At 48.6% G+C, this 27,833-nt stretch overlaps 1 protein-coding gene, 1 long non-coding RNA gene and 1 pseudogene across 4 annotated transcripts; 2 read left to right on the top strand and 1 right to left on the bottom strand.

Annotated features, from left to right (window-relative positions):
- The first annotated feature begins 11,514 nt into the window (after positions 1-11,514).
- On the top strand, positions 11,515-16,054 carry LOC122215742 (annotated as a pseudogene).
- Positions 15,290-20,377, bottom strand: LOC122215743. Its single transcript, XR_006200524.1, has 3 exons — positions 20,251-20,377; positions 19,619-19,799; positions 15,290-15,373 (listed from the first exon to the last, which is right to left on the bottom strand). It is a non-coding gene; the product is annotated as an uncharacterized LOC122215743 (long non-coding RNA).
- A 2,489-nt stretch (positions 20,378-22,866) lies between these two features.
- IDH3B (isocitrate dehydrogenase (NAD(+)) 3 non-catalytic subunit beta) lies at positions 22,867-27,832 on the top strand. Of its 3 annotated transcripts, XR_006200523.1 has the most exons (13): positions 22,867-22,915; positions 23,044-23,124; positions 23,233-23,331; positions 23,432-23,552; positions 25,270-25,330; positions 25,407-25,539; positions 25,643-25,776; positions 25,871-25,973; positions 26,060-26,206; positions 26,456-26,550; positions 26,665-26,725; positions 27,385-27,588; positions 27,699-27,832. XR_006200523.1 is itself a non-coding variant. In XM_042931433.1 (12 exons), the coding sequence occupies exons 1-12, from the start codon at positions 22,880-22,882 to the stop codon at positions 27,777-27,779; spliced, it is 1,152 nt and encodes a 383-aa protein (XP_042787367.1). In that variant the 5' UTR covers positions 22,867-22,879; the 3' UTR covers positions 27,780-27,832. The 3 variants fall into 3 exon arrangements, 2 of the variants coding, with proteins under 2 accessions (XP_042787367.1, XP_042787366.1); XM_042931433.1 differs by lacking the exon at positions 27,385-27,588; XM_042931432.1 differs by having other exon boundaries at positions 27,385-27,832.
- Position 27,833: the final 1 nt, after the last annotated feature.

Here is a 27,833-nt window from a genome sequence, read left to right as displayed (position 1 = left end):
AAAAGGATGGTGTTTGAGGCTTCCCAGGTCCTGCAGCCCCAGAGAAAGGCTTCTGGGTTAGAGCCACTGCACCAAGGGGCAAGGCCTCTGGGTGATGACGGTTATCAGTTGGGCCAGTAAATGGAAGGCCAGCGAGGAAAGTCTGAGTCAGTCCTTGTGGTTGGAGGTAAGTGTCTCTGCTTTAGATCCAGCAAATCTGTTTCTTGGAATTCCGGGTGTGTTTTTCTGTCTTGTGCTTCATGGGCACCACGGTGTGGCGGCGAGAGCCTTGTGAACGAACACTCGGTGTCGCTGCAGAGGGAGTGACCTGGGCTGTAAAGATGCAGGGGCAAGTACTGGGGCCAGTACAGAAGAAGGGCCTGAGCCTGAGACCAGGACAGCATCTGTAAAGGCCAGTAGAGCTGAACGCGTGGATTTGCAGTACGGGCTTCAAGGTGGAGCACCTGGAGCATCCCAGGGGATGCAGGAGAGCAGAGCATTTTTCCTGCAGGTCTGGGCCTTAAAACAGTATTTCAAAAATCAAAACTAACTCTCTGTCTCTCTCCCTCCCCCTCCCCCGCTCCCTCTCTCCGAAAGGGGGCTGCAACACCACAGACAACCGATCCCAGGTGGTGCCTTAGGCACAAGGCTCCAGGCCAGGCTGAGTGTTGGGCCGCAGCGCCCCCTGGAGGCCCAGGAGATTCGGGCACTTGGATCCACTTCAAGGTCAAGTTTTCTGATAGGAATTAACAGAGGGACAGAATAAACATACTAAAGCATTCACTAAATACGGTTGTTCGCATGTTCTGTGAAGAAAAAGAAAATGCCTGGCGCCATTCCAGAAGGTTTCCTTGTGGGTATGCCGTGGCTCTCAGCCTTCCTCCTGCCTGACTTCCCCTGTTGCCAGGGGAAAGACCCACACTACAGGTGTTCGTCTTGCCTTGGGATCCCTTCCACTCCCGAATTTAGGTTGAGTTACTCAGTGTTGAATAATACACAATTGGAGTCAACACTCCGGCAGAGGAGTTGAGCTCCCATCTCCAATTTCTGGGCTAAAAGACAGATTGCATGTCCCCTCAATTTTCCTGGTTGTCCACACCCCTACCAGTCACGAACCATCTCAAAGACAACTAGTCTCACCCTCATTGAGGCAGAGGAAGGGGACTGTTTTACCTGGTGCAGCAAGATGTGCTTTGTTCATCCAGCAGCTTTCAGAGAAGGCCCTGGGACCTGCAGATTTCCAAACTAATGCTGTAGCAACATCCAACACTGTCCCTGGAGGCCTGCCCCTTAGCTATCCACAGGCAGTGGTGGAAAATCAGAAATAAAAGCATGTGTGTGTGATATATATATTTACTTGTGGGGCAAGATCAAATTCCTTTTCTGATGGCTGCGGGGTCAACAGGAAAGGAAGCCATCGTTTCTGAGATAAAGCAGGGTAGGGTAAGGGAGGAGGGGAGGTGGGAAGAGGCTGTTTTTCACCTTGTCCTGGGTGAAGTGGGGAGATGGCCCGGCAAAGGCCAATTCTCCAGGAGGCTTAAGCCTCAGGGACCCTAGTCCACACAGGCCCCTGCCAAGGCCCTTTGAAGGCTCCTTGCAGTGCATTCCCATGGTTATATATAATTGTGTTTTCATAAGTTTGTATATTTCTTTAAAATTTTTTTTATGTTTATTGATTTTTGAGAGAGAGAGAGCACAAGCAGGAGGGGCAGAGAGAGAGGGAGACACAGAATCTGAAGCAGGCTCCAGGCTCTGAGCTGTCAGCACAGAGCCGGATGTGGAGCTCGAACTCATGAATCGTGAAATCATGACCTGAGCTGAAGTGGGATGTTTAACCAACTGGGCGCCCCAGTTTGTATTTTTCTTCTGAAAGAGCAATATCCCCTTTGGTTTTATGAGCTTCAGGCTCCCCTGAACCTACATCTTCCCATAGGACCTGGAGCTGGGTAGGAACTGTGCAGGTAAATGATTATAAAGGCCTAAACTAAGGCAGATCAAGGGGGAATGAGAGGAACAGAAGAGAGATATGTCTTAATGAAAAAGCGCTGTCACTTACTGACCTGTAGCTCTTGCTGATGGGGGTGGGGGGAGGTGGTTTTCCTCTTCTCTGGTGTCCATACTGTTCAGAACAGTGCCTAGCACACGAATACTTGTGTAATGAATACTTGTCTGGGAGGTACAGGTCAGGAACTCGTGACTAACTAGGTATGTGGGGGTCCCACAGAGTGCTCCAAATAGATGGGCTTAGTACACCCACCACCTGTCCCCCAGCCCTGCCCTGCCACCTGGACCCATTCCTGAGGTAGAAAGCATCAAGGTCTCTCCCTTTTAACCTTCGATGGCCACTTGGCCAATGGGAGCCAGATCCTTGGAATGCACCACAGAGTGAAAAGGACTCGGGGTCTGGAGACTCGAGTAGGCAATACTATTGCCTAATTATCATTATAGTTAATATAATTAAGTATTATCACCTAGTTATCCTTAGCGTCAGTCACTTCCTGGGTAAGCCTGGGGTGCTGAGGGTCCATTGGTGCGATGGTCAAGTGTTTCACAACCGCCTCTCAAAAAATAAACCTGATTGGTAGCATCTGCTGATTTTCTTTTCTTCTTTTTTCAAAATGTTTTTTTAATGTTTATTTATTTTTGAAAGAGAGAGATAGCACTCGAGTGGGGGGGGGGTGGGCAAAGAGAGGGAGACATAGATTCTGAGGCAGGTTCCAGGCTCTGAGCGGTCAGCACAGAGCCCAATGCAGGGCTCGAACTCATGGACCATGAGATCGTGACTTGAGCCAAAGCTGGACGCTTAACCGACTGAGCCACCCAGGCGCCCCACATTTGCCAGTTTTCATGAGGTATGTTTCCACCATGGCTAATTTCAAACTACTAATGTTCCTGAACGTGTTGGGAAGAGACGCACACAAGAAGTTCTCCAGAGCCCAGGCAAGCAGTGGTACAAACTTCCCCTTGAACAAGAATGGCGGACAAGGGGACTCCATGTTCTGGGTCAGGCTGCATGTGGGCAGTTTTTACTGGCGACGTCACTTCAGATTAGGTGAAAGGTATGTGGGTGATCAATTTGGCTCAATGCCCACCTTTTTTTTTTTTTAGGTTTTCAAAAAAGGTTGATTTTTTAAAAAATTATAGTATAACACAGTAATTTTAAACATATACTCGATAATTTTTTTTTGCACATATATGCCCATATAACCCCTGTTCAGATTAAGATACAAGCCCTTTTCCACATCCCAGCAGCCTCTCTGGAACCTCCACCCCATCAATCCATGCCCCTCTCCTGACTTCTATTTTTTTTTTTTTATTAATTTTATTTTTTTTTAGTTTATATTCAAATTAGTTGGCATATAGTGCAACAATGATTTCAGGAGTAGATTCCTTAGTGCCCCTTACCCATTTAGCCCATCCCCCCTCCCACAACTCCTCCAGTAACCCTGTTTGTTCTCCAGATTTATGAGTCTCTTCTGTTTTGTCCCCCTCCCTGTTTTTATATTATTTTTGTTTCCCTTCCCTTAAAGTCCTCATATGAGTGAAGTCATATGGTTTTTGCCTTCCTCTCACTGACTAATTTCACTTAGCATAACACCCTCCAGTTCCATGCACGTAGTTGCAAATGGCAAGATTTCATTCTTTTTGATTGCCGAGTAATACTCCATTGTATATATATATACCACATCTTCTTTATCCATTCATCCATTGATGGACATTTGGGCTCTGTCCATACTTTGGCTATTGTTGATAGTGCTGCTATAAACATGGGGGTGCATGTGTCCCTTCAAAACAGCACACCTGTATCCCGTGGATAAATGCCTAATAGTGCAATTGCTGGGTCGTAGGGTAGTTCTATTTTTAGTTTTTTGAGGAACCTCCATACTGTTTTCCAGAGTGGCCGCACCAGCTTGCATTCCCATCCTGACTTCCAGCACCATAAACGAATTTTCTCCATCTTTGGAGTTCATCTAAATGGCATCATGCACTGTGTGGGTTTCTTGTATCTGGCTTTTACTCATTGTTATATCTGTGGGATTTTATCCATGTGTCATGGGTAAGAGTTTTCCCATTTCTGGGTAGTTTTCCTAGTGCTGACTTTTAATAACTTTACCTCAATAAAAGGTTTTTGTTTTGTTTTGTTTTAATGCTTCTCATGCCTATCTTTGTCACTCACCTATGAAACTGTGGATTCCACACGTTGGCCCTCCTGGCCATATACTCAGTCCCCCCAGTGCTCTGTTTCTCCTTGGCCCCGACTCATCCTCCCAAAATATTGGCCATACCACTCAGAGTCCCTTCTCCATAGTTAGCCAACTTCCTCATATTCTTGATATTTCTTGAAAGGTTTCTCTCATCTATAGTCTTTTTGTTTTAACGTTTATTTATTTTTTAACAGAGAGAGACAGAGCATGAACGGGGGAGGGTCAGAGAGAGGGAGACACAGAATCTGAAACAGGCTCCAGGCTCCGAGCTGTCAGCGCAGAGCCCGACGTGGGGCTCGAACTCACGGACCGCGAGATCACGACCTGAGCCGAAGTCGGCCGCTTAACCGACTGAGCCACCCAGGCGCCCCATCTCATCTATAGTCTTCACTGAAACCTGAGTGACACTGGTTATGAACTGAATATTGACGTCTGAAATTCATATGTTGAAGCCTTAACCCCAATGTGATTGTATTTGGAGATAGGCCTGTGAGGAGGTGATAAAGGTTGCATGACCTAAGGATGGGGCCCTAATCTGGTAGGGTTGGTGGCCTTGTGAGAAGAGGAAGGGAGAGCTCTTTCCCTACCATGTGATGACAGTGAGTAGCCAGCCATCTGCAAGCGGGGAAGAGAGTCCTCACCAGGAAATGAATTGGCTGGCACCTTCATCTTGGACTTCCCGGACTCCAGCACGTAAGAAAAGAAATGTCTGCTATTTAAGCCCCTAGTCCATGGTATTTTGTCATGGCAGCCTGAGCAGACTGAGATAACGCCCAAGGTCAGCCTTTCTCCCAAGGCCCTTTCTAGCAGTGACCATTTATTCCCTTCCACCTCACTACATGTGAGTATTTGGAATTTGATCTTGCCCTACTTTCAAGCTGATAAGTTAACCTGTTACCGGACGTTAATGTCAACCTGTTAACGGATGCTGCCAGAAGACGCATGACTCCTGGAGCAGAGACAGAGAACTTTATTGCTCACAGCACAGCAAGTTCAAAAGCATCATGTTTGCATCAGTTCCCTCGCCCTCCAAGTCCCACAGGGGCACGTGGAGGAGCCCTCTGGGGGCTGTTGCGTCTGGGGAACATGAGAACGGGGAAGCTGCCTCTTTTGTAGAAGGCAATAAGCAAGCTCTTTGTCTTAGAGATAGGGCTTCATTCCTCAAGGTTACCGGACACACCCAACCCTAAGAAATAGCCCAGATGGAGTGGTCGGGGCCTTATATTCTTGACATGCCCAGTAAAAAATGTACAGCGGTGCCCAGGGCCGATGTAGTTTGCCTCTCCCAACCATCGACCCTGTGCACGATTGGCTGACTCGAATGTTCACATGAATATGCCACTCCATCCGCCACTCTGATTAGTTTGATCAACAGAGACTGGGACCAAATCTGCTCCATCTGTCTCATACAGAATCTAATTAAGGCTACTATCTATAGAACTTCAAGCATCAAGATGAGGCCACCCTAAAAGTATTAGCTTCAAACTTGCCACCGAGGGTCCCAGATCCAGTCACCAGTGAATCAGTCCCAAGGGAATCAGTAGGTCTTACTCCAGACAGTTAGGATAGAGTCTAAACCCGGGCCATTATCCATTAAAATTCTCACAAGTGAGTTTTGGACTAATCTGCTGATTTCTGCTATCACTGCCAATAATTATAAGAGGCAGTGGATGGGCCAAAAAGCAATCCCATCTCTGACGGAGAGATTCCATGGCCCACATACAAACATATGCCTTGAAGACTCACATGCCACTCCAATTCAAGATTTGCGGTGAATTCTGATTTGTGCCATCATTACACGGCTTTGCTTGAGCCACATGGGCAGTGTCACCAAGGAGGTACAGCCTCATCCGCCACATATGAACCAAGACCACTCGGGTGACAGGGAAATTCTGTGCACTTGTACCAGTCAAAGTGCAACAGGGGTGGGCTGGATGGTGTGTTTGTACAAGTACAGGGCGGGGGGGGGGGTTCCGTATTCAGGAGCTGCCATTGGTGACAAAGGGCACAGCCACATAGTCTGGGACCATCCGTGCCTACATGTTTCCTGTTTCCATGGCATGCGGACAGGATGACAAAGCCAGGTGGGTCAGGTTTCTGGCTGAAGCTTAACTCCTATCAACCAGGTGATGGTTTTGCCAGGATTTGGGGGACAAAGAGAATGTTAATCATCCCTCCCTCCCTGCTCCCACTGGCATCTGGGTGCCACCAGGCCTCCGTGGCTATGGGAGGAGTGTGCCCCATGCCAATAGCTACACCTTCACCTCTTCTCCAGTCTTTCCCTATTCACACCCTGACCTTTTATCTGGAGGGGCCAGGGGTGAGTGCGACAAAATGTACAGAGACCTATTATATCTCCCACCTTGGCTTCTGTGGGCCAGCATAGGGGGACTGGGCAAGCAGTGTACTCAACCGAGTGGTCATTACCTTTGTGACCTGGGATCGTGTACATCCATCAGGAGAATCCAGGTGGCTAAATCAGAATGAAGTTTGAATCCCCTAGGCCCCCTTTGCCAGGCTAACAACCGGAGGCTGTACCGGCTAGACTGGCCTGGGGTTATTGTTGGAGGAAAAAAGGAAGCACTGTCTATGCCCAGGATTAGTCAGAATCTCAAATCTCCAGAAAAGGTCTATAGAATCCACCCCTCTTGTCCCAGTCGTCACCTAAGAAATGGCCGAAGGAGGATTCCTGTCTGGGGACAACTGCGTGCAGTGACCACACTGTCTCACTGAAGTGTGTGGGCCAAAAGGAGATGAGGTAGGCAGTCAGAAGCTGAGTTTATTTTTGAGGAGGCCGTTCCAGTGCCCCCAAATACGGAATGGCTGCAGATGGTAGGGAGGATGGCGTGGCCAGCAAATCCCTTGACGAACACCCAGGGTTGGGTGGCTTTTGCAACAAAGAGGCAGCCTTGTCAGACTGTGGATGGTGTGAAAAGCCAAAAAGTTGGCATGGCTTAGTTACAAGGGCCACAGTGGTGTGGCCAGTCTCCTGCTCAGACTAGAACAGGAACGCTATGACCTGAAAATCTGCCCACAGCAGTGAGGCACCAGTGAGAGTCCAGAGAGGGGGGGGGGTCAAAGGTCTGAGGTGGTCAATCATCCAAGAGCAGGCAGGAGCGATGCCCCATGCAGTGCAGCCTCTTTACTGTAAGACAGACAGTCCAACTTTGGGGAGGCATCCCAAAGCTGGTATGTAGCGGTGGCTTCATCAGAAAGATACAATTCTTTACTTTGTGCTCCGTCCACAGCGGTGGATGTGTTACCGTGTTTGGTGCAACGATGGATCTAGGCAGTGGTATGGCCACTGAAGGCTGGATCAACAGGCTGATTCCGGTTGGTCATACCAGAGAAGGGTCCTGACTGTGGGCATCTCTCTGAATGACCCAGGCTGTCTGATTGGCAGATAAATTTGTTTCCACGGTTTGCAGCTCCCAAGAAAAACGTCTTCGATCGGCCGGTCTTGCAGACAAGACAGCCAGCCCATTGACAACAACACAAAAGGCAGTAAAAATGTACCTGGCCTCATCACGGGAAGTATTAGCCGGGGCTATCAGCACTGCCTTGAGTTCTGCACATTGAGCAGAATGACCATGCATACTTCTGATTTTTTTTTAATGTTTATTTGTTTTTGAGAGAGACAGAGAGACATAGCACAAACACGGGAAGGGCAGAGAGAGAGGGGGACACAGAGTCTGAAGCAGGCTCCAGGCTCTGAGCTGTCAGCACAGAGTCCGAAGTGGGGCTTGAACCCATGAACCACGAGATCATGACCTGAGCTGAAGTCGGACACTTAACCAACTGAGCCACCCAGGCGCCCCCATACTTTTGATTCTGCATTGTTAGTGCCGAGGTTGAATGTGGACATCATCGGGTATCAGCTTAGTTAAACCACCAAGGAACCAGGCAGGCACTTGGGGGACACTCTGTGAACTGAGGGCCCCATTGAGGTAGCAGCTTTGCTTCATGTGATGAGGTGAGGAATGAAGCTCTCCCCAGAGGGATCGCCACCACCCTTTCGTGTACAATTCAGATAATGTCAGGGCCAGGCCAGCTGTGCTCTTGAATAAAGAATTTCCATTTGACTGTTAAGGATTTTTGTCCCCTTCTCTTTTTTTTTTTTTTTTAATTTTTTTTAACGTTTATTTATTTTTGAGACAGAGAGAGACAGAGCATGAGCGGGGGAGGGTCAGAGAGAGAGGGAGACACAGAATCAGAAGCAGGCTCCAGGCTCTGAGCTGTCAGCACAGGGCCCGATGCGGGGCTCGAACTCACGGACCGTGAGATCATGACCTGAGCTGAAGTCGGACGCTTAACCGACCAAGCCACCCAGGCGCCCCTGTCCCCTTCTCTTGAGAGCCACCAAATCCAAGTTGACCTGTTCCAAAATGTCAGGTTGGAGAGTGACAGGACCTGTATAGGTCAGTAACAGGTTACTAGGTTCCTTTTTTTAAAAAGCCATGTACTTTGGGACTGCGTCCGGCTGGTGGCGCTGTTGTGCTGGAAGATGGCCTCTGGCGTAATTGCGGCTGTTGAAGCCATTCTTCCCGTTAACTTTTCTCCTCTTGGAAGCCTATACAGTTTCTTCTGGGCCATTTCGAGTGCTCAGGAATCACCTGGGGACAAACAGTAGCCTCCGAAAGGGCAAATGCGCTGACACTTAGGGGCACGCACGGCACAAGCCTGTACAAGCACCAATACCAATTATATTTTCAGCCGTGGGGGCCCCCGCGCGGTACACTGAATTGGCACAAAGGACCCAGCTACGGGGCGCTTTCATTTCCTTTTCCTGCTGCAAACGTTGCTCAGAGCCCAGCAATTGAAAAAGAATTTTTTTTTTTTTTTTTTTTTTTTTTTTTTTACCTTATGGGAAAACAGACCAAGGAATTTATTGTGCGCCAATCAGGAGCTGTCGCAACAGCTGCAGGAGACCTTGCCATTCCAAGGGGCGGGGGTGGGGTAGGGGGGGTGGCAAGGAGTGCTGGGGAAGGGGTGGAAGGAGGGATGGGGGAGAGCAGAGAGTGCTGCGGGGGAGCAGTGGGGGCAGCTGGCAGGATATTATTTTCTCTTGGCTTCCAGGTTTAGAGTTGGCATACCACTCCCCCCCGACCCCTGCCCCCCGTGTATCTCTAGTGTCAGTCATGGGAGCACCCGACCCCAGGGGCATTTTGCAGCCCCCCCCCCCCCCCCCCCCCCCCGCCCCGTTCTGCACTGCATTCCTTGGTGCCTTCAGCTACCCCTGCTGTGTCTATCCATAGGACATGGTAAGGTGGTGCCATGGATGGCTGGATTCTAGAGAGCTACAAACGTTTGAGGCCCTCGCCTCTAGCAAGTTGCAAGCATACTTTCTCATCAAAGCAGCAGAGGGGAGAGAGGGACCGGGGCGCAGAGAGGGACAGAGGAGGTCTGGGCCAGTAAGCAAAGTTTTTCGTTGGCTTTGGGTTTGAATGGTCACCTGCAGGGCTCACCCAAATAAACTTGTACTGCTTTTGGTTCACCTAAAGTTCTATTTCAAACATCCTGGCTGACACTGTTTATTTCAGCCCTTTGGGGTCTTTTGATGTAGCAGCCACATGGATACTGTTGCCCCACTATCAAAACATCCCTTGCACCTCCCGGGGCGCCTGGGTGGCTCAGTCCGTTAAGCTTCCTGCTGATTCAGCTCAGGTCATGATCTCACAGTTTGTGAGTCTGAGTCCCATGTTGGGCTCTCTGCTGTCAGTGCGGAGCCTGCTTCGGATCCTCTGTCCCCTTCGCTCTCTGCCCCTCCCCTGCTTACACTCTCAGTGTCTCTCTCTCTCTCTCTCTCTCTCTTGCTCAAAAGTAAATAAACATTAAAAAAACAAATCCCTTCCACCTCCTGCATGGAGGAGAATAAGCGGGAACCAAAGCACCATTCTGGTGACTTATTTAACAGTCCTACCTCTCACTGCTTAACAGGTAGGCCAGTGTGAGATGCTCCCTTGAGCAGCTCTTGCCCTGCTGCCCACCACGTGGGGGAGAGGGTTCACTAACATATGCCAGGGAATCTTTTCATAACCCCTGGCCTCGTCCACAGGGTCCTGCCTCTTCCAGAAAGCCCTGTCTCTGTCAGCATCCCATCCTCACTGCCAAAACCATCAGGGTCTGGCATTTGAATTTATCCTGCTGGTAAGTGATTAATTGGCCTCTTACGGTTTCATGCATGCTGGCCAAGACGAGGCTCCTGGGTCAGAGACTAAGAACTTTATTGCTCACGGCACAGTAAGTAGCATAAACATAACATTTACATTGGCTCCCTGCCCCCCCCCCCCCCCCCCCCCCCCCGCCAAGTCCCACAGGGACAATGTGAAGGACCTCAGGGGACGCTGTGCGTGCAACAGGTTTGTGTTGCAGCTCAGGAACACTGAGCCTGGGGGACCTACCTCTTTTATAGCAGGAAATAGGCAAGCCTGCTCTTCGTCCTGGAGGGAGATATTACTACATTCCTCAGAGTTGCTCTGCAAACACAAGCCTGAGAGACGGCACAGGCTAAGAACACTTAGGACCTTGCATTCTTGGCATACCCAGAAAGAATGTGCAGAGACGCTCCGAGCTCTCCCAATAGTTCCCACCCCGTGTCCACTTCCAGGCCATGCCTATCTCTTTTTTAAAAAGCCCTGCTTCTCAGTCCTGATGCCCAGACTGGATGGTGGGAGAAGGAACAAGGACAAGAGAAATCCAAGCTCTTTTAGGATCACAGACACAAAAGACGTAAGTAGAGGGGAGCAGTGTGCTTAAAGAACAGTATGTCATAACCAACTTGGCTTTTCTAACATATATAAGGATGGCCCAGCATTAAAAGGCTCATCCATGAATATTAACAGGTTCAAGGATAAATTTTGTTATTTCGATTAGCAGATACCTATGAGCCAGGAGTTGACAAAAATAACAAAATTCCAGCCTTCACTGAACTTACATTCAAGTGAGAGACAGAGACAAACAAACAAATATGTAATATGACATCTAGTAGTGACTGGGATCATTGGGAAAATAAAGCTGAGGGAGATGATCGATGTCAACGATCTCACATGGTTTGATCTAATACATATGTGCAAGTGTAGCGTTTGATAAAGGTAGATTTCCCATCTGGAAGAAAAGATCATAAATGATGCTAGGGCAATGAGCTAATATTTTTGGAAAAAATAAGGTTAGGCATTTATCTTTCACCTTTTACAAAACTACATTTCAGATAAATGAATGATCTAAACCATGTAAACGCACAAAACCATAATAGCATTAGCAAAAATATTGGAGAATGTATCACCTCGGCTCTTTCTGGGGTGCACTGGTCCGGGGCCCCTTCAGCAACAAAATGGCTCAGCAAGTTGCAGGAAACATGAATTTTCCTGCTGAAGAAGAGAAAATCTTGCAGTACTGTTCTGAAATTAACTGTTTTCAGGCATGCTTAAAGCAATCAAACATAGGCCAAAATTTACATTTCACGATGGGCTTCCTTTTGCAACTGGACCGCCTCACTGTGGATATATACTTGCAGGGACAATTAAGGATACAGTTACCAGATATCCTCACCAGAGTGGGTTTCCTGTTGAAAGAAGATTTGGATGGGATAGTCATGGCTTACCTGTGGAATATGATATCGATAAAATATTGGGAATCAGAGGACCAGGGGATGTAGCCAAAACAAGGACTGTAGAGCATAACAATCATGGCCAAGCAATTGTGATGAGATATTCTACTAAGTGGAAGTCCAGAGTTATCAGACTTGGCCGATGGATCGACTTTGACACTGACTACAAAACGCTGTATCTATAATTCATAGAATCTGTCTGGTGGGTCTTTAAACAACCCTATGAGAAAGGCCTTGTGGATAGAGGTGTGAAAGTCATGCCCTTCTCTAACCGCGGGCAACACCCTACTTTCCAACATTGAGTCTCACCAGAAATACAAGGATGTCCAAGGTCCTTTGACATTTGTAACTTTCCTTCGGGAGGAAGATGAACACGTATCCTTGGTTGTTTGGACGACCACTTCCTGAACATTACCCGGTAACCTTGTCCTGTGCGTTAATCCAGATATGCAGTGCGTGAAGATTAAAGATGTTTTCGGGGGAAAATTACTCATTTTAATGGAAGCCATGGTATCAGCTCTTGATAAGTTGGAGAGTGACCATGAGATCCTTGCAAGATTTCCCGGTACCTATCTCAAAGGCGAGAAGTACAGGCCCCTGTTTGACTATTTTGTGCGGGGTAAGGTTGGTGGTGCTTTCGCTGTGTTTACTGATGGCTCTATGCAGGAGGAGGAGGGCACTGGAGTGGTACGCCAGGCTCCTTACTTCGGTGCTCATGACTATCGGGTCTGCATGGACTTCAACATCATTCATAAAGACTCTCCTCCTGGGGCGTTCGGTCAGTTGAGTGTCTGACTCTTGGTTTTGGCACAGGTCATAATCTTACGGTTAATGAGTTTGAGTCCCGCATCGGGCTCAGTGCTCACAGTGCGGAGGGAGCCTGCTTGGGATTCTCGCTCTCCCCCTCTCTCTGCCCTTCCCCCACTCGTGCTCTTTCCCTTTCTCTCTCTGAACATACCTAAACTGAAAAAAAAAAAATTAAAAACCAAAAAAGACTCTCCTCCTGTTTGCCCTGTGGATGCTTCAGGCTGTTTTACTGCGGAAGTGACAGGTTTCACAGGACAGTATGTGAAGGAGGCTGATAAAAATATCATCTGGACCCTGGAGGAAGAAGGCTGACTTCTTGTTGCCCGCAACCTCACTCACCACGACCCTTTCTGCTGGGGGTCAGACACTCCCCTCATGTACCAAGTAGTGCCTGGCTGGTCCTTGTGGGTGGAGCCCAGGGTGGACCAGCTGCTGAGGAGCCATGACCTGTGTTACTGGGTCCCAGAGTTTGTATGGGAAGAGCAACTTGGAAATTGGCTAAAGGATTCACGTGACTGGGCAATTTCCAGAAACAGATACTGGGGCACCCCTATCCCACTGTGGGTCAGTGATGACTTCAAGGAGGCAGCATGCGTTGGATCAATGGCAGAACTTGAAGCGCTATTGGGAGCAAAGATCTCTGATCTCCACAGAGAGACCATCCCTTCCTGCTGTGAAAAGTGTTGTGTCGCGCCTCTGAAGTGTTTGTTGGTTTAAGAATGGCAGCATGCCCTATGCTCCAGTTCATTATCCATTTGAAAACAAGAGGGAGTCTGAGGATACATTTTCTACAGACTTCATTGCTGAAGACATTGACCATACAATGGAGGATGGTTTTACACTCTGGTGGTGCTGGCCACTGCTCTCTTTGGACAGCCACCTTTTAGGAATGTGATTGTGAATGGGCTCATCCTGGCAAGTGAAGGCCAAAAAGCGAGCAAACGGAGTAAGAATTATCTGGATCCACTTTCAATCATCCATAAATGTGGTGCCTAGGTCCTCAGATTGTATCTGATTAACCCCCCTGTGGTGAGAACAGAAAACCTTTGCTTTAAGGAGGAGGCGGTGCATGATGTCTTGAAGGACATGCTCCTCCCTTGGTACAATACCTATTGCTTCCTCATCCAGAACTTCCTGAAGCTGCAAGAGGAGGAAGAAATGGACTTCCTCTACAATGAGAACACGGTTAAAGAAAGTGCCAACACCCCACACTGGCGGGTCCTGTCCTTCATGCGGTTAGTTGCTTGTTGGGCTCTTTGAGACCAAAATGGCAGCTTACACACTCTATATTGCAATGCTTTGTCTGGTCAAGTTTCTGGATGTCCTGACCAATTGCTATGTCAGGATGAACCACAGAGGGCTAAAGGGTGGAAATGGAGAGGAGGACCGGGTTATGCCCCTAGAGACCTTGTTTAGTATCCTGATTTCTCTGTACGGACTGATGGCCCCTAGACACCTTTTCTTCCTAAATTGGTGTACCGGAATCTAAAGATGCTGACTGACCCCTGTTTCTGTCCAGGACACAGACACCCTCAGCATCCACCACCCCATGCTGCCCCATGTTCGAGAGAAGTTGACTGACAAGAAAATGGAGGGCACAGTATCTGGGATATGGTCTGTGATTGAATGTCGGCGAGTGATTCAAGACCCCAAAACCATTCTGACAAAGTATCTTTTGAAAAAAATTGTGGTTATCTGTCAGCATCCAGAAGCTGTTTCTATTTATTTATTTATTTATTCATTCATTCATTCATTCATTCATTCAATTTATTTTAGAGATAGATCACAAGCGGCGGAGGGACAGAGAAAGGGGGGGAGGGGGAGAGAGAGGGAGAGGGAGAGGGAGAGGGAGAGGGAGAGGGAGAGGGAGAGGGAGAGGGAGAGAGAGAGAGAGAGAGAGAGAGAATATCTCATGCAGGCTCCATGCACAGCACAGAGCCCAACTTGGGGCTGTTCCCACCACCTGACCCTGACATCATGACTTGACCCGAATCAAGAGTCAGATGCTCAACTGACTGAGCCACTCAGGCACCCCAGGATCAAGAGCTCTTAATGAGATCAAGTCTTTGGAGAAGTATATCACTGAGGAACTGAGTGTTGGAAAAGTTATGCTGTCCACAGACAAAATACACGTACGGGTTTTGCCTCAGGGCAGATCCTGATCCCGTGGTCCTCGGGGAAGCCTCTGAAGGGGGCCTTCAAGGCTGTGATGTGTCCATCAAGCAGCCGAGGGGGGAGGAGCCGGAGTGCTTCCAGGAGAGGGGAACCATTGCTGGAGAAGGCATGAACCAAATGAAGGGGACATTGGTCTCCTGTACGCCTTTGATCAGACAACAGGCAGGACGACGCGGTTTGTACACTTGGCTGCTCAGGCTTTGGTTCTTTTGGGCGTCACCCCTGACCAGTCAATCATGGATGAAGGAGTGGCTCGTATCCAGAAAATTGGCAAAAAGTGCAATCTGGTTGCAACTGATGAAATAGTAGCTTACTATGAAGCAAAGTCTGAAGGCAAGTGTCCGAAAAATGTTATCAAAAGCCACATGGAGTTCATACTTGCCACCATCAAGGCTCCCTTGGAAGCATATCCAGTTCCAACATCAGATAAAGTCCTTACTCCGGGGAAAACACAGTTAAATGGGTCTGACCCGGAAATCACACTCACCCAAGGATTATCCCCGCCGGGCCCTGCTTGTGCATGTTCATCTTAACATGTGTACAAATGCCAGCAAGGTGGAGTATTGCTTCTGGAAAATCCAAGGGCGAGAGTAGGGTGGACCTTTAAAAAAATTTTTTTTTAAACGTTTATTTATTTTTGAGACAGAGACAGACAGAGCATGAACGGTGGAGGGTCAGAGAGAGGGAGACACAGAATCTGAAACAGGCTCCAGGCTCTGAGCTGTCAGCACAGAGCCCGACGCGGGTCTTGAACTCACGGACCGTGAGATCATGACCTGAGCCGAAGTCGGACGCCCAACCCACTGAGCCACCCAGGCGCCCCAGGGTGGACCTTTTAAAACTGAGGTGTTGTTACTAGGATTTTTGGTGTAACGAATACAGGGCTGGCTGCCTTCCATGGTGAAACAGAAATATGAAACCAAACCGACTTACAGAGTCTCACTGGAAAAACACTTCGGGTGGAAGCAGGGTCTGCCCCCACTGTGGGGGGACAGCCCGAGCACTATTCTCCGCCAGTGCATCCACCTGCAGCTCCTGAACACAGGCCCGCAGGAGTGCTTCATGGGAACAGTGGCACTCTCCTGCTCGAAACCCCCCTTGGGCAGAGTGGACTGGCCCACCAAGGTCTTCGGTACGAAGTAGCCAAGGTGTTTGGCCTTTGGAACAGGAAGCTAAATTTCTGAATGAGACTTAAACAGATAAAATTACGAGGAAATCCCCATGAAGACTTTGAACTTAAAGACTGTATGTTTCTGTATTACCAACAACAGCAGACTTCTAACATTCATTACCAGTGTGGTTCAGGCAGCCTTACCCTGGCACATACCTGTCCCCTACACACACACACACACACACACACACACACACACACACACACACACAGAGGCACACGCACACTGAAGACAGTCATGTGTAATATGCTCCCTTTGGCCTGAAATTGAAATGGTATTGATTCATGAAGTGACTTGGAACCTCAGAGTGATATTCACACTTAACCGTAAATACCTATGCAGACATGTTGAGAGGAAGGCTACAACAGAACCTCAGCACTAGATTTTTCTATACTCGAATTCTCCAAGTGTACGAGGTAGAAGTGATTTCAGTGGCATAGCATAGTGTGTGTGTATATATTCTTTGGTCTTTTAAAATCTATTTGAGGGGCACCTGGGTGGCTCAGTTGGTTGAGTGACCGACCCTTGATTTCAGCTCAGGTCATGATCCCAGGGTCATGGGATTGAGCCCTGCATCAGGCTGTATGCTTAGTGTGGAGTCTACTTACGATTCTCTCTCTCTCTCTCTCTCTCTCTCTCTCTCTCTCTCTCTCTCTCCTTCTGCCCCTCCCCCCCCCCCCCAACACACATACTTTCTCTCTCTCTCTCTCTCAAAAATAAAAACTTATTTGAGATCTCTTGAAGAAGCGGACAGTATTGAATATATTTTTAAAAATATTTTGTTTTTAAGGAATCTCTACACCCAACATGGGGCTTGAACTCACAACCCTGAGATCAAATCACATGCTCTACTGACTGAGCCAGCCAGGCGCCCCCAAATATTTCTGCTACCTGGATTTTCTTGGAAAATTTGATGGAATATTTTAAGTTTCAGTAAATCAGAACAATAAACTTTCTCTCAGATAAGAAATGAATTGGAGAATATATTTCTCATCTTTAGGGGAGGACTTGAAACGGAAGTCAGAGCTTTGAAGACAAAGACTGTCATGTTTCTGTGTCACACAGCTTGTGAGCAGAAATGGTGTGTGGACACCTCGGGGAGTGTCACTAGTCGGCTGGGGGCCTCTGCTCTCCTCCTTCTTGCCGGAATAACTGTCCTAGGTGTTGAATGAACTTGGGAATGGAGGCCTTCCAAGGAGGGGCAACAAGATAATGGAGTCGGAGCCTCTGACCGCAGAGGGCCAACCCAGCCCTGAACCCACTGTCACCGGACTTCTATGTGAGTGGGAAATAAACCCTTCCCTTATCTGGGCTGCAATTATGTTGTACATTGTTCCTTGCACCTGAATCTGATCCTAACTGATACACCTGCCCAGTCCCAGGTGAAGGGTCACGATTAAGGTAAGCCACTGGTTCTCAACTCTGGTCAACTTTTAGAATCATCCAGGGAGCTTGTGAAAAACACCAGTAGGGGCCCCATCCCAGACTGCTACCTCAAACATCTGGCAGTGGCATCCGAATACAGGCATTTTTTAGCAGCTCCCCAGGTGACAGCAAAATACAGCCAGGTGTGAAGAATTAGCTTAAGCCAATCAGGACAAACCTCTTCCCCTCTTTCCCAGTCACCCTTGCAGTCAGAGTGGTCATGGACCTAGTTCTGACCTGTGATTCCTAAGTGGAAATCTGCCGAGAGGGTTTCTGGGAAAGCTTTTACATTTCTGGTTAGAAAGAGCAGATGTGGCTGGGCCTCTTCTTTCTTCCCCTTCCCAGCTGAATGCAGAAGTGATGTCTAGAGCTGCAGCAGCCATATGGTGATTATGAGGCACCAAGGATGAGGTTATCATACAACACGCTACGGTTAGCAGACTGCAAAGTCAGAAAGCTGGGGCCTCAGGGGGTGTCACCAAGCAGTTAAACCAACCCCAGTGACTCCTTAAATTCAGAAATGAGGGGGAAAAAACCCAAACCCTTATTTGTTTAATGAGTTTTCTGTTTATCACGGCAGAACATATTCACAACCTGTAACACATACATGAGTACAGATGCTTTGGGGGCACTCTGTAATGTTTATCACGTGTACCAAGAAAATCAGATTTACGCAGCAATATTGCTGGTAATGGCCCAAACTAGAAACCACCGAAATATCCATCAACTTGGGAAAGGCTCGATAAATTTAGTAAACAGACATTATACAATACCGTGCAGCAAAACAAAACGAGTCTGCTTGTTTTCTAAAACATGGTATCTTAGATTTCTTTAAATTTTTTTTTTAACGTTTATTTATTTTTGAGACAGAGAGAGACAGAGCATGAACGGGGGAGGGTCAGAGAGAGGGAGACACAGAATCTGAAACAGGCTCCAAGCTCTGAGCTGTCAGCACAGAGCCTGACGTGGGGCTTGAACTCACGGACCGCGAGATCATGACCTGAGCCGAAGTCGGCCGCTTAACCGACTGAGCCACCCAGGCGCCCCGAGATTTCTAAGACATAGTATGAGTGAAAAAAAGTGCATTATTGGACAGTGAGTATATAGAGCATGAAACTATTTCTTCTAAAGTGCACACCCATCCACTAAAAACAATACTACATACTCTGGGTGCTGTACATGCACAGGAAAAAGGTTTTGAAGGAGGTGAGAACCTGCCTCTGGAGATAGGGCAGGTGGTTTGGGGGCTGTGGCTGGGGTGCTAAGAAACTCTGGCCTTCTTTATAATTTATAATATTTTTTTAAAGGAATGTAATAATTTACTAATTAAAAATATCCAAGCGTAGCGCCTGGGTGGCTTGGTTGGTTGAGTGTCCGACTCTTGATTTTGGCTCAGGTCGTGGTCTCATAGTCTTGAAATTAAGCCCCTCGGGTGAGCTCCTGCTGAGTGCCGAGCCCGCTTTGGATTCTTTCCTCCCTTTCTCTCCGCCCCTCCACCACTCGCTCTGTTTCTCTCACAGAAAAAAGCAGCCCTACTTTCTGAGGGTTCTTGCTAGTCACTGACACCACCTTTCTCATTTCTGACATGACTGGCGTCCTGGTCTCTCCCGCTCTCAGGGGAAGGTTCTGGCACCTGAATCCTCGCCCTTCTCCTGCCTCAGCTGATGACACTATCATGGGTGACTCCCATGGGGACACTGATGACCCATCCAATAATTGTGGGTCCGAGTCCTCTTCTGTAGGAGTCATCTTGAGCTCTCTCTGGCACCCGCTCTGACAGCCCCGTCTGGGACTTCACTCTTCCCAGTTCATTATTGCTTCATTATTGCTGGTGGAGAATCCCTCCTTCCCTTCCAACTTACTGCTCAGTGACTCCCACGAGCACTACTCTTAGAATATCTTGGGATCTTTGATCCTCTCCTCACCTGCTTATCCATTAGCTTCTGTCTTTTCTTCCCCCTGGACTCCATGTTGCCAACACCCTCAACTCCCCTGTACCTCTCTCTGGCCAAAAAATATTTTTGGGTGAACCCAAGAATTAGTTTTCTCCGTGAAATTGCACACAATTGTACCATACCATGATAAATTGACATTGCCATCCCAACAGGGTCCTTGGTATTGCCCATAAATTCCGATTTCTCTCAGCCCTAAGACTTGTGTCAGTTTCACTCACTACTCCTCACTCTACATCACCTCCTCAAACATGCCTGCTCTCCTCACTGTGTCCCAGCATGCCATGTTCATCTCACCTCCACAGGGTGGTAGCTGCCTGGTTCAGATCTTCTGTCAGCGGGTGTATCCATTTCCCCAACTGCTTCAGATGTTAGTTGTTAAATGCTCACAGTTACCCCCTTCTCTGGTGGGTTGTCTATGGACAAGAGGAGCCTCCAAGAGCCAGAGAGATGCCTGGGGGGTTAGGCCATGCAGGGCCTAAGTGAAATGCGGAGTGAAATATAATCTTTATTAGTAACCAAGTCAAGGGTACTAGAGGTAGAACTAAAATTTCATTCTACCTTCATAGTGAAAGGAAATGCTAAATTTCAGTTGGAGGTTAGTAAGAACAAAGATGTGATTTTTGGATTTTCCCCATCGAAGTTCATGATACTGATTTGTATTCGTGGACACCTATAGGCTCTGTGGACCCCAGCTTAGGACCTCCGTACTAGAGGATTTCTAGGCCTAGGAAACTGACATTCAATTCACTCAGCCTCGCACTACATGCTTTGTTTAACTTAACAGTTAAACAGATGGTTTAACCTCTCTCCCCTGCCCAAGAGACTGATTGAGGAAGTTTTCAAGGGTCCTGGCTAAACTTCCCTGTTGTCAGGCAGTATCAGTGAGAGATGACTTGCTTGGGGACTTGAAGGCCAGGAGAACTCACCAAGCTCCTAGGGAAGACGCAATGGCCTCCAGACAATGATGGTCTCATCTTCTTGGCTTGAGTCAATTGGAGTCACCCTGTGGGTAGCTACAGGGTGTCACATCAGTTAGCAGATATTGCTCGAATGTCAGGCTGGGCAGAATTTAGGGATGAAAATAACATAGTTATCTTCAAGATAAATTAGTATTTTGGGGGAGGGGGTGGGGGGGCTCAGTTGGTTGAGGATCCGACTCTTGATTTCAGCTCAGGTCATGATCTCAGTGTTGTGAGATCGAGCCCGACATCCAGCTCCCTGCTCAACGCTTGGGATTCTCCCTCTCCCCCTCTCTCTGCCCCCCTCTAAAAAAGAAAAGAAAAGAAAAGAAAATTAACATTTTGGGGGGATAAAAATTAGGTTATTACCAGAGATTGGATCAAGATGGCACATCCCTCTTCTTTTCCACCTTAAATTTCCTCAAGTAAGAGAATATAGATTTCTAAGAAAAGTAAATCTCTCACTTCATCAGAAAGAGTAATATTTGGAGGAGAAAAGTGGTGGTGGATGGCAATGCAGTGTGGAAGGTGGGACTAGGGAGTCTACGGGAACAATGTGGCGATGCTCTGTGGTTTGATTTGTTTCATGGAAATATATGAATGGGGATGGAGGAGTACATTATATTAATAGTGTACATTAATTATATTAACTATAAATTTACAACAGCCTTATATTTACACAGCACTTGTCGTTTGCTCAAGGCTCCTACTTAATCTTTAAAAATCTATAAATCTTTTCATCCCACGACTGTAGAGATTGCGCTGTCTAAAGGAATGCAGAGAAGGAAGCACAAAGCCTGTACTTGGTCCCTAAGAATAGAATGACTACATTCCCCTGGGCACCTGGGTGGCTCAGTTGGTCAAGTGTCCGACTTCAGCTTAGGTCGTGATCTTGTGGTTTGTGGGTCTGAGCTCCGCATCCGGGTCTGTGCTGACAGCTCAGAGTCTGGAGGTTGCTTCATTTGGATTCTGTTTCTCCCTTTCTCTCTTCCCCGCTCACGCACTCTCTCTCTCTCTCTCTCTCAAAAATAAGTAAACATTTAAAAAAATTTAGAAGACTACATTCCCTCCCTTCGGCTGCCAGAATGCCCTGCACCTTTTTTTGATGGATGAAGTATATAAATTACAGAGAGCTAGTATTTCACTTTCAGTGTATCATCTGGGGGTGCCTGTTAAAAATGTATTTTCTGGTGCCCCGGCCTTGAGATTCAAATTCTGCAAGTCTGGGGTAGAACTCCTAAGTCTGCATCTTTAACAAGTGCTGCTGGGGCGCCTGGGTGGCTCGGTTGGGCGGCCAACTTCGGCTCAGGTCATGATCTTGCGGTCTGTGAGTTTGAACCCAGCGTCAGGCTCTGTGCTAACAGCTCAGGGCCTGGAACCTGCGTCAGATTCTGTGTCTCACCACCAACTTGTGCTCTGTCTCATTCTGTCTCTCAAAAATAAATGTTAAAAAAAAATTAAAAACAAAAAACAAGTACCACTGGTCCACTTGGGACAGGTGATCCAAAACCACACTGCTAGAATATCAGTTTAGGCAAAATCCTCCTGTGTCGTTTTGTTTTTAGGCAGGTCATCTGAAAGCAGCACGTGAATGGAATTAAAAAAATCAATATGGGGGCACCTGGGTGGCTCAGTTGGTCAAGCATAGGGACTTCAGCTCAGATAATCTCATGGTTTGTGGGTTTGAGCCCCCTGTCGGGCTCTGTGCTGACAGCCTGGAGCCTGCTTTGGATTCTGTGTCTCCTTCTCGCTATCCCTCCCCTGCTCATGCTCTCTTTCTCTCAAAAACAAATAAACATTAAAAAATCACAAAAAAAAAGCAGTCTGGGAGCACCTGCCTGGCTCAGTCGGTAGAGCCTTTGATTCATGATCTTGAGGGTTGTGAGTTTGAGCCTTCCATTGGGTGTAGAGATTACTTTAAAATAAAATCTTAAGAAAATCAGTTCAAAATTTCCCTTTGGTCCCACTTACATGCTTGAGATAATTTCTGTCTCCAACTAATGGTTCTGCCCAGGGTGGTCGAGGCCTGGGACACACTTTTAGGGAAACAACTGTCAGAGCAAAGAACAAGACCACATAGGAAGAAACAACGAGGAAATGTGATTAATACAGAGTAACTGGGCAGGCTAGGAGACTGCCGGAGAAACCAGACACACAACCTTCCCCCAAGGACTGTGTTGTGTTCATTAATGTTTTTAGTCCCTGACATACGGAATGTTCAGTGCGTATTGCTTAAAAGAGTTACCATGGCATAGAGACAAAAACATTAAGAAAGGACAGATTCCTCAGTATTGTTTCTCACCCCGTTAAACTCCGGCACTCGTTCCCTAAGCATGAAATCTCATATTCTCCTTTAGTGTTAGTTTCAACATAAATTAAATATGGAGCCCCAAAACAAAGTAGCAAAGTGTGTGTGTCCCTTCACGCTCCACGGCAAGGGATAAGCAGAAGAGTCAAGAGCAGAAGGAATGCAGAGAGCGGCTAGCGTTGGTCCGGGCAATGGAGACTCGCCCACTGCCCTACAACAGACCGGAAATCGGGGTCGGGCCCGCGCGGGCTTCTGACGTCACTTCCCCCGCGACTTCCTGCGGAGGACATGGCGGCTCTCAGCGGTGTCCGCTGGCTGACCCGGGTGAGGCCTGGGGTCAGGTCGTGCCGGGGGCGGGTGGGGGTGCGGCGGGTGTGTACCAGGCTCACTGCAGTATTCGGGGTGTGGGACCCCCGTACCCGGCCTCACGGGCGTGTGCGTCTCTGTCTCAGGCGCTGGTCGCCGCCCCGAATTCCGGGACATGGAGGAACCTGTGTACCTCTGCCGTGGCGCACGCCGCCTCTCGAAGCCAGGTAAGGGAAAGTCCGGCTCCGGTCTGTCCACGCGCCTGTCCCCTCGTCCCCCGCTCCCCGGGACCAGTGCTCCCACTCCAGCTGTAGCTCTGATGGTCCCGCTGGCAGGCTGAGGACATGAGGGTGGAGGGCGCCTTTCCCGTGACCATGCTGCCAGGCGACGGCGTGGGGCCTGAACTGATGCACGCTGTCAAGGAGGTGTTCAAGGTGAGTGACGTCGGGGAATCAGCCAGCACACACTAATGGGGCGGGTTGGAAAGGACTTACCCCATCGTGACCCAGAGATTTTGGGGACCTGTCCCTGAAGGCTGCCTCTGTCCCAGTGGAGTTCCAGGAGCATCACCTGAGCGAGGTGCAGAATATGGCATCTGAGGAGAAGCTGGAGCAGGTGTTGAGTTCCATGAAGGAGAACAAGGTGGCCATCATTGGTACGTGTGCCCCCTTGCTATTCCACCCATATGCCTTTTAAAATCACGCGAGTTGGGGCGCCTGGGTGGCTCAGTCGGTTGGGCGGCCGACTTCGGCTCAGGTCATGATCTCGGGGTCCGTGAGTTCGAGCCCCGCGTCGGGCTCTGTGCTGACAGCTTGGAGCCTGGAGCCTGTTTTGGATTCTGTGTCTCCCTCTCTGACCCTCCCCCGTTCATGCTCTGTCTCTCCCTGTCTCAAAAATAAATAAAACGTTAAAAAAAATTTTTTTTTAAATAAAATCACGCGAGCAAATGTTCTTTAAGTTTCTTTTGGCACATACTAACACCTTAAGTCCCCCAGGCTCCCATCACTATTTTGTGGTGGCCATTTGTTTCTTCTGTTTGGGACCCAGGAGTTGAGAGATAATGTGAGCTGCCTGTGCAGGAGGGTTTCAAGGGTTTGAAGTCTGTCAGGGGGCTATATCATGGGTCATCAAATCTTGTTAATTGTGTTTCTTGAATGCCATTTCTAGCTTCCTCTTTTCTTTTGTCTTCCCCCCTCCTTCCCTGCTTTAATCTCCCTATTAGAGTTTTTTTTGGCTTGCAGTTCTGCCCCTACAATCTGTCTTCTGCATCTGTTCTTTTGGAAAGACCGACATGGCTTTGCCAGACCCTGCCTTAGCGTGGGAGAGTAAGTTCTTCGTAAGCTGACTTTCAGCTTTTCTGCCTCCATTTCAATAACACTTGTTGTGTGCTTGGGGCACACTGGACTGTTAGTTTTCAAATACTATCTTGATTTACATTGTTACTTCTGCCCGGAATGTTCTTCCTTTGATGCTGTTAGAATAGTCCTCACTTACCCTGCTATAGTTTCCTAGGGCTACTGTAGAAATCACCTGAAAGTTAGTGTCTTAAAGTAACAAATATGTTCTCTTACAGTTCTGGAGGCTAGAATCCCAAAATTAAGGTGTTGGCCAGGCTTCCTCTGAAGGCTTAGGGGAGAATCATTCCTTGCCTCTTCCAGCTACTGGTGGCTCTTGGTGTTTCTTAGCTTGTAGATGCATCGCTGCAATTTCTGCCTCATTTTTCGAACAGCTTTTCTCCCACTGTGTCTGTATCTGTTTCTCTTTTGTTTCCTGGATAAAGACTTGACACTGGATTTCGGGCCCACCGTAATTCAAGATGATTTCATCTCTAGATCCTTAATTATGTCTATAAACACCGTTTTCCCAAATAAGGTCACACTTACAGGTTCTGAGGGTTAGGGCATGGACATTTCTTGTGGGCTCACTATTCAACCTACTCTACCCACTTAACCTAAGATTTGGCTGAAGTGCCAGCTGTTTTCATAAATTTCTTGATATTACAAGAGAGAATTTCTATTCTGTGCTTCTGTGTACGACATTAATACCTCTCCTGTGGTACTTATCGTGTCTTTCATATTATTCGTCTTTCCCAATGTCTTGTTTACGTTTTGAGGACAGGAATTGTGTATTGTGTTTTTTGGTTGATATCCCTAGTACCTGATACATGGTCAGTATTCAATAAGTATTGGTTGAAAAAATGTCAAATAGACCTGCAAGCATCAGTTTCTTGTCTCCAGAGGCATTTAAGAGTCAGTGATTTGGGAGTGGGAGAGGAGAGTCTGGGTTGCATCATGTCACTGAGAGGGTTGGACACTGGTCTGGGTTCCCTTGGTCTTAGCCTGTGCCCTCCCCCTCCCCCTTTGTTTACAAAGGAAAGATCCATACCCCGATGGAGTATAAGGGAGAACTGGCCTCCTACGATATGCGACTGAGGTAAGTGGCGGGGGCCGTGGGTCAGAGGAGTCCTGGGGCACCAGGCAGAGTGCTGATGGCTCTGCCCCACCCTCAGGCGTAAGTTGGACTTGTTTGCCAACGTAGTCCACGTGAAATCGCTTCCTGGGTACAAGACTCGACACAACAATCTAGATCTCGTGATCATTCGAGAGCAGACAGAAGGGGAATACAGCTCACTGGAACACGAGGTGAGGCCCTGGAAACTGGGGAGGGCAGGGGTGAAGGGAGAGAGCGGCATGGCTCCTTCCCTTGTTTTCAGGGTCACCTGGCTGTTTTTCTTTTCTTATCCAGAGTGCAAGGGGTGTGATTGAGTGCTTGAAGATCGTCACCCGAACCAAATCTCAGCGGATTGCAAAGTTTGCCTTTGACTATGCCACCAAGAAGGGGCGGGGCAAGGTCACGGCTGTTCACAAGGCCAACATCATGTGAGGGACATGTCTTTGCATGGGATAGGAGCCCCTGAGAAGGTAGCCCCTTGCACTTTCTTGATTGAATCTGTTCCCTTTGGCCCACGGACAGGAAACTTGGGGATGGGTTGTTCCTGCAGTGCTGTGAGGAAGTTGCTGAACTGTACCCCAAAATCAAGTTTGAGACAATGATCATAGACAACTGCTGCATGCAGGTAATGTCCTCCCCGTGTCTCCACCCTCAGAGTGTCCGGGATGGGCACGGAGCAGAACTTCTCCATGCCGCCATTTTGCCTCCTAGCTGGTGCAGAATCCTTACCAGTTTGATGTGCTGGTGATGCCCAATCTCTACGGGAACATTATTGACAATCTGGCTGCTGGCTTGGTTGGGGGAGCTGGTGTGGTCCCTGGTGAGAGCTATAGCGCAGAGTATGCGGTCTTTGAGACGGTACGTGAGGTCACCTCTTCTCTTCGCCCCCCGGCCCTCTCTGCATGCCTGGCTTCTGACTTCAGGTCCCTTGACAGCTGCCATCCGATGCATCCCCCTCCTCAGTGACCCTGGTGTGTTCTTCCCCCCACTGCCATATGCTTCTACCCTGGGTATCTGACCTGAGCTCTCTTCCTCAATGCCCTTCCCTGACCTCAGCCTCTGCGTAACCTCTGCTCCTAGTGACTCTGGCCTGCCCTGTCTCCACAGGGCGCCCGGCACCCATTTGCCCAGGCAGTGGGCAGGAACATAGCCAACCCCACAGCCATGCTGCTGTCAGCTTCCAACATGTTGCGGCATCTCAAGTAGGTGTTGGTGGGTTGGGGCAGGAGGCTGGGTGTTTTAAGGGGGAGCACAGGTGGGGAAATCAGGGGGATGATGTGGAGAGAATCTCAGTTTCTTCCTGTCTACATTGACAGTCTTGAGTATCACTCCAACATGATTGCAGATGCCGTGAAGAAGGTGATCAAAGTTGGCAAGGTGAGTTAGAAAGGCTGTGGGTTTCAGGGCCTCAGCACTCCTCTTTGGGGAACCTGAATCGGGGCCTCCTTTCCCTCCAGGTCCCCAGAACATCTTCTGCGCTCTGATCTTCCCCTGCAGCTCTCAGGGCTGTTCCTCACCTTCCTTCTCCTGGCTGTTTCATCCTCTGAGTCTCCTTTGCCTCTTGGTTACTGTCTGCTATGCCCTCTTTCCTGCTCCATCCATCAGCTCTTTTGTGGCTGCTGTCTGGGGGAGGGTGTGGGGGCCAGAGGAGCAGAGGGAGGTAGCAGGCAGGATGAGGCACAGGTGTCTGCTTCTCCACACCTGCAAGCCCTTCCTCATCTGCATTCCCCTGCCTTCCGTCCTCCCACGTGGTCTGAAGTCCTCCAGGATTTGCATCTCCCATCTCACTTCACGCTCAGCCTCCCTCCCATCCTGCTCAGGCTGCAGCATAGCTCTGATAGTGGCTCTGGCCCAGACAGGAGTGGGGGAGCCCATGCTCTTCCAAACCTGGCCACCTCCTTGCGATTCTGCTGCATTGCATCTTCTTTCTGGCCTTGTCATTCCTTCTTGGATTCCATGCCCATCACATTGCCCTATCCCCCCTTCATGGGCTCTCTTCTCTTCTTCCCCACGGCTTTTGCCGGTGGTGGCTGTAGGTGCGGACTCGAGACATGGGCGGCTACAGTACCACAACCGACTTCATCAAGTCTGTCATCGGCCACCTGCACCCCCACGGGGGCTAAACCCCTTTATTCCCTCCAACCTCACAAGGACCATACTACCTACACCTCCCTTCAGTACAGTGGACCAGAGAAGAGCTCTTAAACCTTTTAGACCATAATCATCTGGGCAGAGCCTAGGTTGTCCTGGGGCTGGCTTCCTTAGGGACCTGTGTATTACTAGGTGGGGGTAGGGGGCCGCCTAGGGATGGGGCCTAGGCCACAGGGATGATGACCATTCTCCCCTACAGGTTCGAACTTCTGACATGGGTGGCTATGCCACCTGCCAAGACTTCACTGAGGCGGTCATTGGTGCTCTGCCTCACCAGTAGGTCCCATCCACACCCATAGCCATGTAAGGTGTTCAATAAAACAAATATACGGAC

Source organism: Panthera leo, chromosome A3 (assembly GCF_018350215.1).
Source record: "Panthera leo isolate Ple1 chromosome A3, P.leo_Ple1_pat1.1, whole genome shotgun sequence".
Lineage (NCBI taxonomy): Eukaryota > Metazoa > Chordata > Mammalia > Carnivora > Felidae > Panthera > Panthera leo.
This window is presented reverse-complemented; position numbering and strand designations above follow the sequence as displayed.